The sequence below is a fragment of the Talpa europaea genome, assembly GCF_964194135.1.
Source record: "Talpa europaea genome assembly, chromosome: 3".
Taxonomy (NCBI): domain Eukaryota; kingdom Metazoa; phylum Chordata; class Mammalia; order Eulipotyphla; family Talpidae; genus Talpa; species Talpa europaea.
In genome coordinates, this window is record NC_140069.1 from 69,756,180 (window position 1) to 69,772,804 (window position 16,625).

Here is a 16,625-nt window from a genome sequence, read left to right on the forward strand (position 1 = left end):
TCAAGGTTTCAGCAATAACCATGGTAATTGTCTATTATAGTGAAAAGGAGTCTTCTTAAATTTATGAAAAGAAACATATTACCATGAGAATTAAGAATACTTTACATTCTGGGGGTGTCAAAGAGAAAAAAGCAAATGTTTCAGCTTTGTTCACAAACATGATAAACAGGTGAAGATCTTATTTTTAAAAATTTCCTCCATGTTTAATGTAAAACAATTGAGAAAGCCAAGTTTATATCTTCACCTAGCTAAATTTAATATCTGAGAAGAGGTATCCCCATTCCTTAATGAATCAGGGCGAGGGAACTGGCTTTGATTTAAAAGCATGACTTTTTCTATTTTTTCTCCTTCTTATCTTTAACCAGTTAAATTCTGAGAAAGGGTGGTCTTTTAAACTTGAGATACTTGTTCTGCAAAGGGGGAAAAAAAACCAAAACCTTGTTTTAGCCAGAAAAAATTCAGTCTTTGAATGCCACTTTCAAATGTCAATGTCCAAAATGTAATCACAGGATTATTATAAAAATGAATCCTTTCTAATCTTACGATTTCTCATATGAAGAACAAAAAGGACAAAAGGACAAACAGCAGAACAAGAAATGGAGATAGATCGAGATATTTTACATTCTGCTGTTCATCGCCCTAGAATAGTTCTTCCAAGAACTTCTTTTTCTTTAAAACCTATGGTTTTGAAAATAGAAAGGTCAAAAGTGCTCCTTAGTGGCTACTGAAATCTTAGAGGCTTTTTAAAAAATATATTATTGGCCTTAGTATGACTAGAATTTGCAGAAAGCCACACCAAGATACTTCTCTACATTTCTCTCCTTATGTTGCCCTATTCTTAGTAATTCATTTTTTTTCCAATAAGAAATTTAGACTAAGATCTCTCTATTTTTTTCCATAGGCACCAATAAGCAGTTCAGAAGTTTTCCAATTTAATATGACTCAGCAAACCAATAAGCACTTTTGTAGCTTACTACAGAAAATCCAAAGTAGTTTGCTCCCAGTCTAAGATACAACAAAAGGAAAGACTCAATATACATTAAATGTTTTCTGCTAAGCCTTGGATCTCCTGAAGCCAGGACTATAACCAAGTAGGGCTATATTGCAGGATTTGGAGTATGTTTTGTTTGACAGTGTACCTCTCAAGATGCATAGAACATTTATTATGATTGATGGGTGCTATAGCTACCCCAGTTGGGAGACTTCTTTATGAAGCGGCAAGTGCTCTATTAGCTTATAAGTTCTTGACCCACACCCACCAAAGTTTGCAAGATTGGTTTCCAAGATTTCCTGAGCAACACAAAGTGCTGTCTGGAGGCTCCGGTTCCTTTCCTCAAGACTCGGGAACTATGGGCAGAGGAATGGCAAAAGCCTTGAACTCTAATTTCCTACCCATGTAACAAAACAGAACGGCATATCAAGGCAGAAAGGATCATACCTCAAATTGGACAACACATCATAAAACAACACATACCATGTAATACTGTTAGTTGCAATAAGTCTGGGTTCTCCTGTCTGTCACTATCAAAAAGCCAATCAGCAGAGATAGGAATTGAACCTATAAGCAGTTTCATTTTTCAGATCACTGGCCATTGATCTGAGAGAATGGAGGTCATCGCACCCTGAAGAGACCATTCTCCCATGGCCACTGATCGGAGAGAATGGACAGGCCATTCTACCATCTCATCTTGAGCTGGCCTTTTCATAATGAGTTAAACAAAAACAGCCATAAGCAGAACAGCAGAGCAGAACAGCCTGTCATGTTGAAGCAATTTATCAGAGAAGTCCATCATAGTTTGTGTTCTTGGTATTTGTCACATTCAGCCCCCAGGGTTTGTTATCAGATTCTTGGTTATCTTGACTCTTTGGTACATCTAATGGTGTCAATGCCTGGCACTCATTCAGGCATCATCAGGACAGGACTGTCAATTTTAAAGCAAGAGTGTTTAAGAACAAAAGTTCTTAAAATAATCAGAGTTGCCCATGAGTTAGCTGAACCAATATCCAAATCTCATTTTCCAAAAAGGTTTAGGACAGAGAATTCCTACATTACTCAACTTAGACCAAGCAACAAGGTTTGAAAACAGCTTAAGAGATAATTAGGTAAAACAGAAAAATCACCTTGTTGTGCTAAGTAACCAATATTAAAGGACAACAGCAGAGAGGGGGGATGCACCTCTGGGAGGGACACTGAGCACTCAGAGACTTTGTTACCTCTGGGACAAGTAGCTTCTGGCCCTGCACAATACAACAGAATTCTCATGTTCCTCTGTGGGACTCTGCCAGCCACAGCCTGGTCAAGTATTGAGTAAGGGAGTAGTCCAACATAGCCAGAAGCCACACAACCACTCATGTTACCTTGCCAGCAGCTCATTCAGATAAGTGTTCACTGGTCCCAGCAGCCTGGACACCCACCTGGACAACACATACCCAGCAGAGCAAACCCAAAAACAAACAATGGGGTGAAAGAAAAATACAAATGGTCAAGCAAGCCCTTGAGAGACCAATATGCTACAGAAAGAAAATCATTCTCCAGAACCCAACAACATTGACAGAGAAGAATTTTTCTGCTGGACAGATGAAGAATTCAAAGTTGCCAATAAACTTAAAGACATAAGAGAAAATGAAGAGTAGTAAAAGAATATTGTGAGAAACAATCAGTGAACAGGAGAACAAGATTGAAACTTTAAGAAAATAATGGAACTGCAGGATGTTAAAAGATCAATGGAGGAGCGGAAAAATTCTGGAAAAAGCCATGAAAATAGACAGATGATATGGAAGAATGAATCAGTACTGATGAAGATACAGAAACATAAAGAATCCAAAAAGAAAATATGAATATGAAGGAAAGAGAATGAAGAAACACTTCAAGAATTATTTGACACAATGAGGAAAGGAAACATAAGAGTCATAGGAATCCCAGAAGGAGAGGAAACAAAGGAACTGAAAAACTATTCAAGGAAATAATTGAAAAGAACTTCTCAAACTAAAAGAAGGAAATGAAAAAGACATATAGGAAGCTAGAAGGATGCTAAACTACCATAATGAAAGGAAAACTACAGCAATACACAAAATAGTAAAACTTCCAAGGGTCCAAGGCAAAGAAAAAATAATGAAGCTGATGAAACAGATTACCTACAAAGGAAAACCGATTAGGCAGACATCAGATTTCTCTGAAGAAATACAATGGGCAAAAAGAGAATAAAATAACACTCAAAAAACTCCTAGACAAAAAAAGCTAGCCCAGAACACAATACCTTGCAAAGTTCTCCTTTCTTTATGAGGAAAAAATAAGGACTTTCTCAGACAAACAAAATCTTCAGAAATTCACTATTACTAAACTTCCACTCCAAGAAACATTACAAGCCTTAAAATCCAAACCAACAGAGGAATTAACAGGGAGACCTGAACAAGGTATTGATTAGAACCACAAAAACAATGAACAAAATGGCAATTCCAGACTTCCATGTAATCAGTAATAACCCCAAATGTAAGTGGACTAAACTCACCAGTCAAAAGACACAGAGAAGCAGGTTGTAGTAGAAAACAGAATCCAATCTTCTGATGTCTCCAGGAAACACACATAAGTTCTGAAGAGAAACATAAATTGAAAGTTAAGTGTTGGAAAACAATTCTACAAGGTTATGCCCTCCCTCCCACAAAGAAGGCAGGGACAGCCATACTTATATCAGATAAAATAGACCTCAAGCTAAAAAAGACCTCAAGCTATATAATGATCAAGGGAAGACATATGAAACTAGAATCCCAGCAGTGGGAGCTGTCCCAGCAGTGGGAGCAAGAAGTAGCAGTGGCAATCTCTCACTCTGATGCTCCACTACAGGCAAGCTCCAGCAGTGGCTCCTCAGAGCTTAGCAACCTCCCTTTTATATGTGGTACCAGGATTGTAGAATGGACCAATCAGGTATGAGCTATGAGTTGATTAGTGTTAAATGGCCCAATAAGCTATAGATTTGAAAAACAGTCCAATCAGACTTGTAGGTAGGGCACCCTGGAAGTGGATATAAGCCAGGGCTGGAGAAGACATCATCTCAGCCACCAAAGAAAGAAAAGGAAAACTCCTTTCCTTGCCTCTAAAGAAAGAAGCATCCAGCAGCTGACCTCTGAGGAAGGCAAAGTCAAAGAGCTTTGTCAAAGACTGTGTTCTGGTCCTGTCTCTGAGATAGCCTGAAGGCAGCACCAAAGGTTCCAGGCATGGTGTCTCAAGAGCTGTTTGTTGTTGATGTAGTCCAACAACTCACAAAGAGCTGTTACCATTTGGTGTCTGTGACACCACCTCTGGGTGATCAGACCATCACTACTGGCCGGTGTGGTCCAGTTCTGTTGACAAGTGACCGGCACTCTGCTTACATCTCTACTTCTGGTGGACACTCTCTGGGGTGAAACAGCTGGCCACTTGTGGCTACAGTAAGCTCTTTGTTTTTTCCTGTTTGTAAAATAAGTCCCATCATTGTTGTTCCTGGAACCTAAGGTATCTTGCAATTATGTGCACCAGTGGGAACTCACAGACAGTGATCTGTCTTCTATTGGACACTGTCATTTAATCAGCTATAGCCCCCTATTGTATAGGTAGTGTATCGCCCCTATTACTGAGATTTGATCTTTTTTGCTGTACAGAGCATGAGTTTATCTTTTTTGATTGCTGAGTAGTATTCCATTCATGTTTTGCTCCAGTTATCTGTTTCAGGGCATTTAGGTTGTTTCCATATCTTAGCTATTGTAAATAGTGGTGCAACAAACATAGAGGTGCAGGTTTCCCTTCAAATTAATGCTTTTGTGTTCTTTGGGTAGATTCCTAGGAGTGGTATTGCTGGATCATATGATAGCTCCATTTTTAGCAATTTGATGGTCCTCCACATAGTTTGCCATAGTGGTTAGACCAGTTTGCATTCCTGCCAGCTCTGTAAGAGGTTTCCTTTTTCTCCACGTCCTCATCAGCATTTGTTGTTGCCAGTTTTTTTTATATGGCCATTCTCATATTAAAAAATGGAGTGAGGTGGTATCTCACTGTGGTTTTGATTTGCATTTCCCTGATTATAAGTGAGGTTGAGGAGATTTTCCCCTTTAGATTAAGTGGTTTTTTTAGTTCTTTTATCCATTTTTGACAGGATTGTTTGCTTTTTTGTTGTTGTTGTTAAGTTGTGCAATCTCTTTGGAGATCTTTGATATCAATACCTTATCAGTTGTATGGGGTCCAAATATTTTCTTCCAATCAGTGGGGTATCTTTTCATTTGGGTTTTTGTCTGTTTTGCTGTACAGAAACTTTTTAGCATGATGTAGTCCTGCTATTTATCTTTTCCTTCATTTTCTTTGCTTCCGGAGAGGAGGTGTCCTCAAAGATGTTTCTGAGGTATATGTCCTGGAGTGTTTTGCCTATATATATACATATATATGTGTATGTATATGTATGTATATATATAATGTACATATGTTTATATGTATGCATATATACATATATATGTACGTTTATATGTATGTGTGTGTATATAAACATATGTACTATATATACACACATACATATTATGGTTTCAGGTTTTTTTTTTTAAGATTTATTTATTTATTTATACAAGCACTGGGTAGTCAAAAGCGCAGGAGAGTGAGAGAATTCACCAGAGCCAGAGCAGGGAGCAGAACAGGCAGACTGATGAAATACACTGCTGAGGGGAACAGCAGGCGAGACAGGAGAGGTCTACCTGCCATGTGGGACCCTCGTGGGCTGGCCAAGATCGAACAGGCGCTGCAGAGGCCATGGATAGCTTCACATCGGTGTGCTCAACCGCCTGCCCCACCAGGGGAGGCCCTTTTTATCCTTTTTGAGATGGTTTTTGTATTTGGTGTGAGATAATAGTCTAGTTTCATTCTTTTGCATGTAGACAGCCATGCTCCCAGAACCATTTATTGAAAACACTGTCCTTATCCAGTGCATATTCTTTATTCCTTTGTCATAGATTACTTGACCATATATATATCCAGCTTTATTTCTGGGTTTTCAATTTGATATCATTGGTCTGTGTGTCTACTTTTGTTCCAGTACCATGAATTTTAATTATTATGGCTTTATAGTATTGTTTGAAATGTGGGAGTGTAATGTCTCCATTGTCTGTCATTTCAGTCAGAAGAGCTTTGACTATTGGAGTTTTTTGTGATTCCATATGATTTTCAGCAATACTTGTTCCATTTATTTGAAGAATGCCATTGAGATTTTTATTGGAATTGCATTGAATCTGTAAACTGCTTTTGGTAAGATTGTCATTTTGATAATGTTAATTCTTCCAATTCATTAACAGGGAATGTCTTTCCATTTCTTTGTGTCGTCTTCTATTTCTTATAACAGTGTTTTATAATTTTCTTTGTATAAATCTTTCACTTCCTTTGTTAGATTTATTTCCAGCTATTTATATTTTTGGTACAATTGTAAATAACATCATTCTTAATGGTGAAAAAAATGAAAGCATTCCCTTTAAGAGCCAGAAAAAGACAGTCTCATCTCTGCCTTTCATTGTAACACTGAAGTACTAGTAAGAGCAATTAGACAAGAGAAAGACATAAAACGAATCCAAATTGGGAAAGAAGAAGTAAAACTATCATTATTTGCAGGTGATATGATAATATATAGACAGAATCCTTAAAATCCATGGAAAAACTAATTAAAACAAAGCAGTTTAGTAAAGTAGCAGATTATAAAATCAATACACAAAAATCAGTAACCTTCCTATATGTGAACAATCAGTCTGAAGAAAACAATGCAATTTACAATTGTATCCCCCAAAATTAAGTACTTTAGAAAAAACTAACAAAGGAGCAAAATTTTCCTATACAAGGAAAATTGCAAAACACTATAAAAGAAATAGAAGAAACACAAAGATATGGAAAATCATACCCTGCTCATTGATTGGAAGAATCAAGAGTATTAAAATGGCCATCCTACCAAAATCAGTTTACAGATTCAAAGCAATTCCAATAAAAATCTCAGTGGCATTCTTCAAAGAAATGGAACAAATATTGTTGAACATCATATGAAATCACAAAAAAAAAAACCCTAAACTACACAAAAACCAACTCAGAATGGATACAAGACTTGAATTTAAGACAAGAAACCATTAAAAATATAGAAGAAAACATAGGCAAAACACTGTAGGACATACACCTCAGAACCAGCTCCAGAAGCAAGGAGAACAAGGACATTATAAACAGCTAAGACTACAGCAAACTAAAAAGCTCTGTACAGCAAAAAAGATCAAATCTCAGTAATAGGAGCCTCCCTGGTGGCAGGTGGTTAAGCGCAGTGCTGTGAAGCTGTCCACAGCCTCTGCAGTGCCGGTTCAATCCCAGCCAGGTGGTGAGGGTCCCACATGGCGTGGCAAACCTCTCCTGTCTCTCCCGCTGCTCCCCTCAGCAGTGTATTTCATCAGTCTTCCTGTTCTGTTTCCCACTCTGTCTCTGGTGAATCCTCTCACCCTCCTGCGCATCTGGCCTGTACCCCGGCTCTTGTATAAATAAAATAAATCTTAAAAAAAAAAATCTCAGTAATAGAAATCAAGAGACAGTCTACTGAACGGGAGAAAATATTTCCACATCATACAACTGATAAGGGACTAATATCAGAGATTTACAAGAGCTTACACAACTCAACAAAAACAAAGCAAGCGACCTATAGTCTAAAAATGGGCAGAAGAGCTAAAAAGACACTTTTCCAAAGAAGTGCAAATAGCCAACAAGCATATGAAAAAATGTTCCAAATCACTAGTTATCAGGGAAATAAAATCAAAACCAAAATGAGATACCAGTTCACTCCGGTGAGAATGGTACATATTACAAAAACCTACAACAATAGTTGCTGGCGAGGATGTGGAGCAAAAGGAAACCTCTTACATTGCTGGTGGGAATGCCAACTTGTCCAACCACTATGGAAAGCTCTGTGGAAGACCCTCATAATACTCAAAATGGTTCTACCTTATCATCTAGTTATTCCACCCCTAGGAATCTACCCAAAGAACATAAAAACACTAATTCAAAAGGAAACCTGCACTCCTATATTTATTGCACCATTATTTACAATAGCTAAGATATGGAAACAAACTTAATGCCCCAAAACAGATGACGGGATGAAAACAGATGAATGGAATACTACTTAGCAATCAAAAAAGTTATACTCATGCCATCTGCAGCAACATGAAGGAGCTGGAAGGGATTTGCTCAGTGAAATAAGTCAGGAAGAAAAAGGAAAAGATCAGATGATTTCAATTATAGGTGGAAAATAGGGGAATGGAATAAAAGGGTCAGGAAAAAAGGACAAAACTTGCAACTGACCATAGGTTTGATGCATGCAGCAGGGGAAGGGAAGGGAGAGGGGTCAAAAGAGGGGAAGGAAGAGCACAAGGGACTATGGTAATGGTTCATGGATGCCATGGTAGTCAGAGAACTACAGGAGAGAAATCAAATCTTGTACATAAATGGACAATGATGTAAGAAAGCAAACATTAAAATAATAAAAATATTAAAGGACAACATTTTTTAAAGTCAGAAAATCAAGTATTAGCAAACTACTTCACAAAAAATATTTTTGTCAGTCCAAAATTTAGAAAGCAAAATATCACCTCTTCTTGTAGTGGGGAGAAATACTGGGGTAAGGTCAGAGGCATGAGGGTGAAAGAATTCACAAAATACTGAGTTGAAAACAAGAAAGGAAGATTTCTTGAAATACCCGGCAAGGGAGCAGGGGACCAGATGGTTGAAGGATTTGGGGCTCCCTTTTATAACCTGTTTTGGTGGACTTATCATGACTGGGGAAAATGAGTTGGGCCAGTTATTTGCTGGGATGTATGGTCTTGGGTGTTGACTTTTAACGAGGAATGTGTCCTGGCCCTGCTTTTGCATTCATGGTCAAAGTGATAAGTCTTATGCCCTAGTTCTCATAGCAACCCTTTATCTATTCAAGCTTTCCAGACTTTCCTGCTGGGCAAGGAGTGGGGCTTAGTTTTGTTTTTTTTTTTTCATAGTGACAGCACAATTTTATTTTTATTTTTTATAATAAATTTTATTTTTATATTCCCCATACAATTGCAACCCCCCCATTCTGACCCCAATCCCTCCCCTCCCGCCCCCCACCCCCCAAAAAGTGTCTCTGGTTAATAGTTTTTTGTTGATTTTGATTTTCACTTACTTATAGTTATTCATTTTCCTGGTCCCTTATTTAAGTTTTCTAGATTCCTGCTATGAGTGAGACCATCCGGTATTTTTCTTTTTCTTTTTGGCTTATTTCATTGAGCATGATCTCTTCCAGCGCCATCCATGTTGCTGCAAATTGCATGGGTTTATCTTTTTTGAATGCTGAGTAATATTCCACGGTATATATGTACCACATCTTCTTGATCCAGTCATCTATTTTTGGGCATTTGGGCTGTTTCCAAAGTTTAGCCATTGTAAACAGTACCTGAAACCATAAAATATATAGAAGGAAATATAGGCGAAACACTACGTGATTTGCACATCAAAGACATCTTTACAGACATATCACCCAAAGCAGTGATAGTGAAGGCAAAGATAAACAGCTGGGACTACATCAAATTAAAGAGCTTCTGCACAGCAAAAGAAACAATAACAAAAACAAAGAGAAACCCCACTGACTGGGAGAACATTTTTGCACCCAACACTAATGATAAAGGACTGATCACAAAAATCTGCAAAGAGCTGATGAGACTCAACAACAACAAAGAAAATAACCCAGTCAAAAAATGGGCAGAAGGGGCTTAGTTTTTAACCTTATTAAATGATACTGGATACCTCTCTCCTCAGTGCCTGGTAAACAGATATTCAGCAAGCTGACTTGGTAAGAATTTTCACCTTTTAACCAGCTCTTGTCAGTCATCCAGGGTCTCTTTCAGTGGCAGCTTTCAGAAGCAAGGAGTGTCCAGATTGTAAAGTTTCTCCTGGCTGGCTCACTAAATTGTTGGGGCACAAAAGAAGTCTTCCTGTACTGCTTCTGGGTTCTTCCTGGGCTGGACACATTTTCAAAACAGCATCAGATGACTTAGCAAAGGAAAAACAATCAATTCGATAACACATTTGTGGAAAATAGGTGTAAATTCTAAAGAATAATGGAGAGGATCAGGGATATTTGTCCTGTGTTTTGCATCTTGGAAAATCAATGACAGAGAGGAGACTTCATATGATAGATAAGAAGGGGTGTCTTCATCCTTACTCTGAAAGTATAGGTAAATTTCTTAGAGAGAATATGTTTACTGATAAAGTTAAAACTGAGTTAGACTCCCAAACCACATTCTTCTAGGTCATAAAAGGGAGAAAAGTGATTGTTGTTTTTATTAGAAAATGGCAGGAGCTCAGGATCTTTTTTTCCATTAGGGACGGGCAGAGAACTTAGGCAAGAATAGAGTTCCTACTAGACTTCAGGGTCCCCACTATTCTCAAAGCAAAACATATTATTCTTTAAGTAATAGCAATAGACATCCCACAGTTCACTAGATTGACCTCTATTTCTCACACCAAAGTGGTAAGAGGTCTACTCTGGGCATGTGAGGAAAAAGCTATCTGATATTTTTGGGGGGACTAGTCCCACAATTTCCTTATAACCCCTGCCCCAGTGACCCTTGGCCCCCAAAACCTGAGTGCAGAAGTCCTGGGCCTACACCCAATGCAAAATTGCTCCCCAGTTCCAACTTCAGCTTGTCTCTGGGTTTTTCTGCTAAGCTGGGCATGGGCTTAGAAGCAGTTCCTCTGACCCTGGAGGCAACTTCTGATTCTGGGTCCTTCTCTTTATTCTTAGAGATTGCTTCAGATGATAAAGGTGATTTGACTTGTGTGAAGGCAGAATGGGTCAGTGAAAGTAGCAGACATGCACAGGAACTCAACAAAGGGATCCAAGAGGAGCAAAAGAACCCCCTGATCCTCTTTTACCCAGGCAATTAGGCCTCCAGTTTCCTTGCCTGTCCTGGTATAAGAACAGTGAGAACCTCTGAGCAGTGGGTGGCACCCATAGTCAACTCTCTGGTAGATGGTGCTTTCTAAATTCCACCTCATGAAAACAACTTGATGGTAGATGTGTTACTGGGTAAAGGATCTCAAAACTATCACTGGGTCAGAAACTCTTTCACTGGTTCTGGGTATGTCCACCTTCCACCGAAAAGCAAACAAAAGAGCCTTTGGTGCAGCAAAAAAGTGAAAAAAAAAAAAAAAAAACCACCCAACAATTTATTTTAACTATCAGGGCAGAGGGAGAGGGAGAAAGTCCAGTTATTGAAGGTGTGAGATGTTAGCTGTAGCGACAGGAGACAGCAGGGGTGGCAGAGTTCTGCCACTGCTAAGGTTGTGGTCTCCTTCACCCTGTGGGGTACTGAAGGTTTGTCCCAGCAGGGCAGTTGTCTTTCACAGCAACTCCAACTAAAAAGCATGAGCCTACAAGCACTGCTCTCTATCAAAAGCTCCCATAACTTGGCCACTCAGCTTTGTCCCTTCCCAGAAGCTCCCTCATTAGGACCTCACGGACAGAGTTTAGAGCAAGGCACTGGGTGGGCATCCTCCCCAGATGTCAGGGGGTAGAGTCTGATCCTTGTCTGCATAGGGATGTTCCAACAGAATGTTCACCCTCTGAGCAGGAGTGATGTGGAAAAGTGGGTGGAGCTGAACCTCTTAAACTGCTAGTGAGGAGGGGTGTCTGTGGAGAAGGCCCTAGCTTGACATATACAGTTTCGGCTTGGACTTCTCTCTGCATAGTGGAATATCTGGGGTAGGACAGTCGGCATGTGGCCATGTGTTAGCTTATAAATACTCTCTTAGCTCTCCCTTCCCTTCCAGGTGTGGATTTGTCCCCACCGGTTTTTACATTTTACTTTTTTTTTACATTTATTTACGTAAATAAATCCTGCTATTGTTGTCTCTTTTGAGTTGTGCTCTGCAGCCATAAATGCATAGGAGAGGACCCACCAATTAGGTCTCTCTCAGTTCCCCTGAGTTTGTTCCATTTCACCGGAAACCCAGTTCTGCCCACCTTGTCCTTAGTTCCTTGCCCACACTGCTGCCCAGTGTCCTCTCCTGCAAGGTTGGACCATTCTCCCCAGGGCCACAGTCCCTACTTGCTCCCCTGCCTCAAGGTCCCACAGTAACTTTCCCTGTCTTCTGTTCCTTGAGGGAACTTGTAGAGAAGAAGCTGAACCCCCTTGAACCCTGGTTATTAGACCCAGGATCCCACAGACCTTATCCTTTGGGCATTGCTGGAGCAGAGGGCCTCTCAGCATATGGAGAATTAGAAAGAGGAGGGGTATGGTCAGGACTACTAAGGAGTCCTCCCCAAATAATAAGTAGCTGAGTGAGTCACTAGGGGAAACTCTTGGCAGCTCACGTGTGCACAAATGCATACAACAGACACTGCCTACACACAATACAACACAGGCATGCATGCAGACACAAATATGCACAACACACATATGTATGTAGATGCACAAGACGTGTGCATGGGTAAACATACAAACACACATGGGTCCCTTGGCTCCCCCTTGACACCAAGCCAATTTTCCTACTGAAATACTTGTCCCCAGTTATGTAAAGAGTGATCAGGAGAAAACAGCCAGGACTGTTTTTATGTCTCTGCTTTGAGTATAGACCCACAGAAGAATTGAAGGGTCCAAGGAACCCAGACCTTAGGCAAGGTCTTTCCCTGGATATCCTCTCAGTTCCTGCTAGTCCCCACCTACTGCACTTGCTAGCCTACCAGACTTCTACTCTTCAAGCCCAACCCTACTGCACCATGCTGCCCCACACAACCTCGGCTCTGGAGATGAGCGACTTGTTGGTGGCTTGGTGTGTCTATTTTAAATCCAGCTCTTGGCCTGCCCTCCCCCACAATCCTGGTTACTGGCCACCTGCCTAGGCCAGTCAGGCCTGGAATGCTGATTGGCAGTTGACTGGGGTGGGGGTTGGGGACAAACTGTTATAAAGCTGGGGACTCTGGGGAGGCAGCTGTCCTGTCTGGAGCCCGTCACAGCCCCTATTGCCTCCACCACTATGTCCACCTACCGCCTCGTGATGGTTCGTCACGGCGAGAGCACCTGGAACCAGGAGAACCGCTTCTGTGGCTGGTTTGATGCCGAACTGAGCGAGAAGGGGGTGGAGGAGGCCAAGCGGGGGGCCAAGGCCATCAAGGATGCCAAGATGGAGTTTGACATCTGCTATACGTCGGTGCTGAAGCGGGCCATCCGCACCCTCTGGACCATCCTTGACGGCACTGACCAAATGTGGCTGCCAGTGGTCCGCACCTGGAGGCTCAACGAGAGGCACTACGGGGGCCTCACCGGCCTCAACAAGGCAGAAACGGCCGCGAAGCACGGGGAGAAGCAGGTGAAAATCTGGAGGCGTTCTTTTGACATCCCTCCACCTCCCATGGACGAGAAGCACCCCTACTACAGCACCATCAGCAAGGTGGGCCTCGCGCGGGGTCACCGGAGGGAGAACCCGAGGGCGGGGCCCTCAGGGAGGAGAGGAGGGGAGGTGCAGGGGAGGTGGGGGTGGGGCGGCGCCATTGCCAGCGACTGGAACGCCGGCGTGGATGTTCCCCAGGAACGTCGGTATGCAGATCTGAAACCCGAGGAACTGCCCACTTGCGAGAGTCTCAAGGACACCATTGCCCGGGCCCTTCCCTTCTGGAATAAGGAGATCGTTCCCCAGATCAAGGCTGGCAAGAGAGTGCTTATTGCGGCTCACGGGAACAGTCTTCGGGGCATTGTCAAGCATCTGGAAGGTGAGGCCCAACCTCCAGAGGGGTGGGGGTGGGGGTGATGAGACCCTTAAACCAGTTTACCCCCAAGTTCTCACTTCAGCAAAATGCCAGGTTGAGCCAACTTTGATCATTCTGCCCCCAGAGTGAGATTTTCAAACTGAATGGAAACTGGGAGGAGTGAGAAAAACCTTCCCAAAAGAAAAGAAAAAAAAAAAATCAAAAACACCCTAAACCAAACCGAGCCCACCCCCCCCCCACCCCCCAGTGCTTAAAAAACAGCTTAGGAAAGTGTTTTGTACCTGTGTTTGTACTGGGACACTGAAAATGAGTCTTTCTGAAGGCCGTGGGTGAAATCTGTCACCACTAATGCAGGTCCTAGGGCTGCTGGCCCCATCCAGAGGTGGGGAAGGCTCAGAAGGTGGGTGACACCTTGCCCACAACACCCAATCTGAAAAAGGTGGACTGTCTGACCAACGTAAGATCACTTCATTCACTAAGTCTCACCTACCTTCTCTAGGGCCCTGGGGCTCCATGACCCCACCTCAGACCCACTCCGGGCAAATTAAGACCAGCCAAAAGGATGCAGTATATGGTACTGTAGAGACCCCAGATTTGTAGCTGTGTTCCCAGTAAAAAACCAGGAGGCCCCTCAGGAATGGCTGACTGCAGTCCTTCACTTCGTTTGAATACCACTTAAGACAGCTCCACAGGCTGTGAAGATTTCCACAGATCAGGATAGTCTAAAATAGCATCTTATTAGCCATTAAGCTCATTGGGATCACAGAAGTTAGGTAGTGTAGTAGGCCCAAACTTGTTCCTGGGTGGCAGCTGGCAGCTGGTCAGAGCAGAGGCTCTGCCCTCCTCAGGTTGCCAGGTCCACTGGCAGGCACCTTACACTGGCTGGCACTGAGCCCAACAGATAAGACTATCTTCTGCTCTTCCCTTCTGGGGGCTTCCTGCAGCCTACACCTTTCAGTCCATTATGAAAGGGATGCACCCAGGTGAAAGTCATTTGGGTCTCTGACAGCCCAGAAAATGCTTTCTTAAGCTCACATTGCATGTAGGGAGTGGGGGTGATGTGAACACCAAAGGTCAAGTTACTATTCTGGGCCTGGGACTACAGAGGCCAGCAGGGTCTGGTTTTCATGGGGAAACACCCTTTCTACCTGGCAGAGTGTCAGTCCATCTCTGCTGGATCAGCAGACTGTCCTGTCACTGTCCCTTCTCCAGTTTCTTAGGAGCAACCCCCACACTGTTCAGGATGCCTAAAATTTAGAACTTTAGAATCAGTCAGAATTCTTGCTAGGCTGAAAAAACAGCAGATGATAACTGCCCCAAGCCCCAGCCACTCAGGGCAGGGGCAAGGTCCTTGGTTTACTACCAGCTATTTCTGTAGGCCATTCCATCTGACTCAGTTCTGCCCTGACCTTCTCCAGCCTTGCTTTAGTCTGTATCCTTGCCATGTGGGGTGGGAGGCTTGCATGGTCGACCAATTCTGTGACCCATTAAGGTCACAGAGCCTGCTGAATGCAAGAGCAGACAGATGCCGGGTAGACAGGCTACAGGGATTAAGGATACTATTCATCTGGTCCAGGGATGTCAGACCAAGCCATCATGGAACTGAACCTACCCACGGGGATTCCCATCGTGTATGAACTGGACAAAGAGCTGAAGCCTACCAAGCCAATGCGGTTCCTGGGTGATGAGGAGACAGTGCGAAAGGCCATGGAGGCAGTGGCTGCACAGGGCAAGGCCAAGTGAAGGGTGGTCTTTGATGAATAAAGGCATAACTGGCACGTGAGCTAAAAGATGCCTACCCTCCACACTCCAGCACCCAGGACTGAAAGATACCCATTCCCCAGCACTCACTCAGGGCTGGCTTCACAGGCCTAGCTCCCGTGATCCTACAAACACTGCCTTAGGAGGACTGGCCCATCCCACCTCCATTAGGTTAACAGAGCGGGGGCAGCAGCCTGACACTCATCGCTGGTCATAAGGAGGCTCCTAACAAGCCTTTATGAGCTTAAGAGCCACTTGGTAACCTTGTTCTAGAATCAGGGTTACTGGGTCACTTGAACCTAACCATGCAGTGAGCAAGGACTGTGATCAGGACACTATTTCATGGCATTCCTTCAGACGGCTTGTCCTATGCTTTCCCTACAGACCCCAGTGTGTCCCCTTGTCTGGAGGCAGACAAGCCCACAACTGGCCTCAAAGCTGGCAACATGAACTCATAGGGTCTCTACATAGTTGGGTTGGGTGCTGCTATCTTCATGGGAGAGAAAAAAAGATTTGTTAAGGCCTACCTGTTAAAGGGGCAGACTGGATGGGCTTCTTACCACAAAGCAGGGAGGCATACTAGACTTAGATACTACTTGGGACCGGCAATCTCCTTGGCACAGACTTCATCCTAAGTTGTGTCCTCTAGCAACTCCCAGGGTAAAACAAATGTTAGGTGAGGAAGGTGGCTCACTCCACTCACATGTACATGTGCATACATGATATATCCCACATAGGTATAGGCTCCCCAAGGCAGGGAACAGGGCAACCCTCAAACCCTACAAGAGAACTGAAATGCAGGAGGCTGACTTCAGTCACATTTTAACATTTATGCTTATTATAGGTATCTGACAGTCAGCAGAGGTTTGGGGTGTGTGCGTGCACACACGCAAACACGCACACACTTATACACCACAGACATCCAGGAAGAGATTTCTTTCCACATGAGAGTGGAAAGACAGAGCAGAGGACAGAGCAGAGTTGGGGCTTGTGTGAGGTAATTCTTGCTTCAAACACAGACCCAGATAGACCAGGACAGAAACAGGATATGAGAGCAGGTGTGAGCTACTCCAGTTACTTTTCCTGAACTAGAATCAG

At 42.7% G+C, this 16,625-nt stretch overlaps 1 protein-coding gene across 1 annotated transcript; it reads left to right on the forward strand.

Moving 5' to 3' along the window:
* Nucleotides 1-13,036: 13,036 nt before the first annotated feature.
* On the forward strand, nt 13,037-15,556 carry PGAM2 (phosphoglycerate mutase 2; the record flags this gene model as incomplete). Its single annotated transcript, XM_084230335.1, has 3 exons — nt 13,037-13,450; nt 13,589-13,769; nt 15,343-15,556. 3 exons carry the CDS (start codon nt 13,037-13,039, stop codon nt 15,507-15,509), a joined length of 762 nt encoding a protein of 253 aa, XP_084086461.1. The 3' UTR covers nt 15,510-15,556.
* Nucleotides 15,557-16,625: the final 1,069 nt, after the last annotated feature.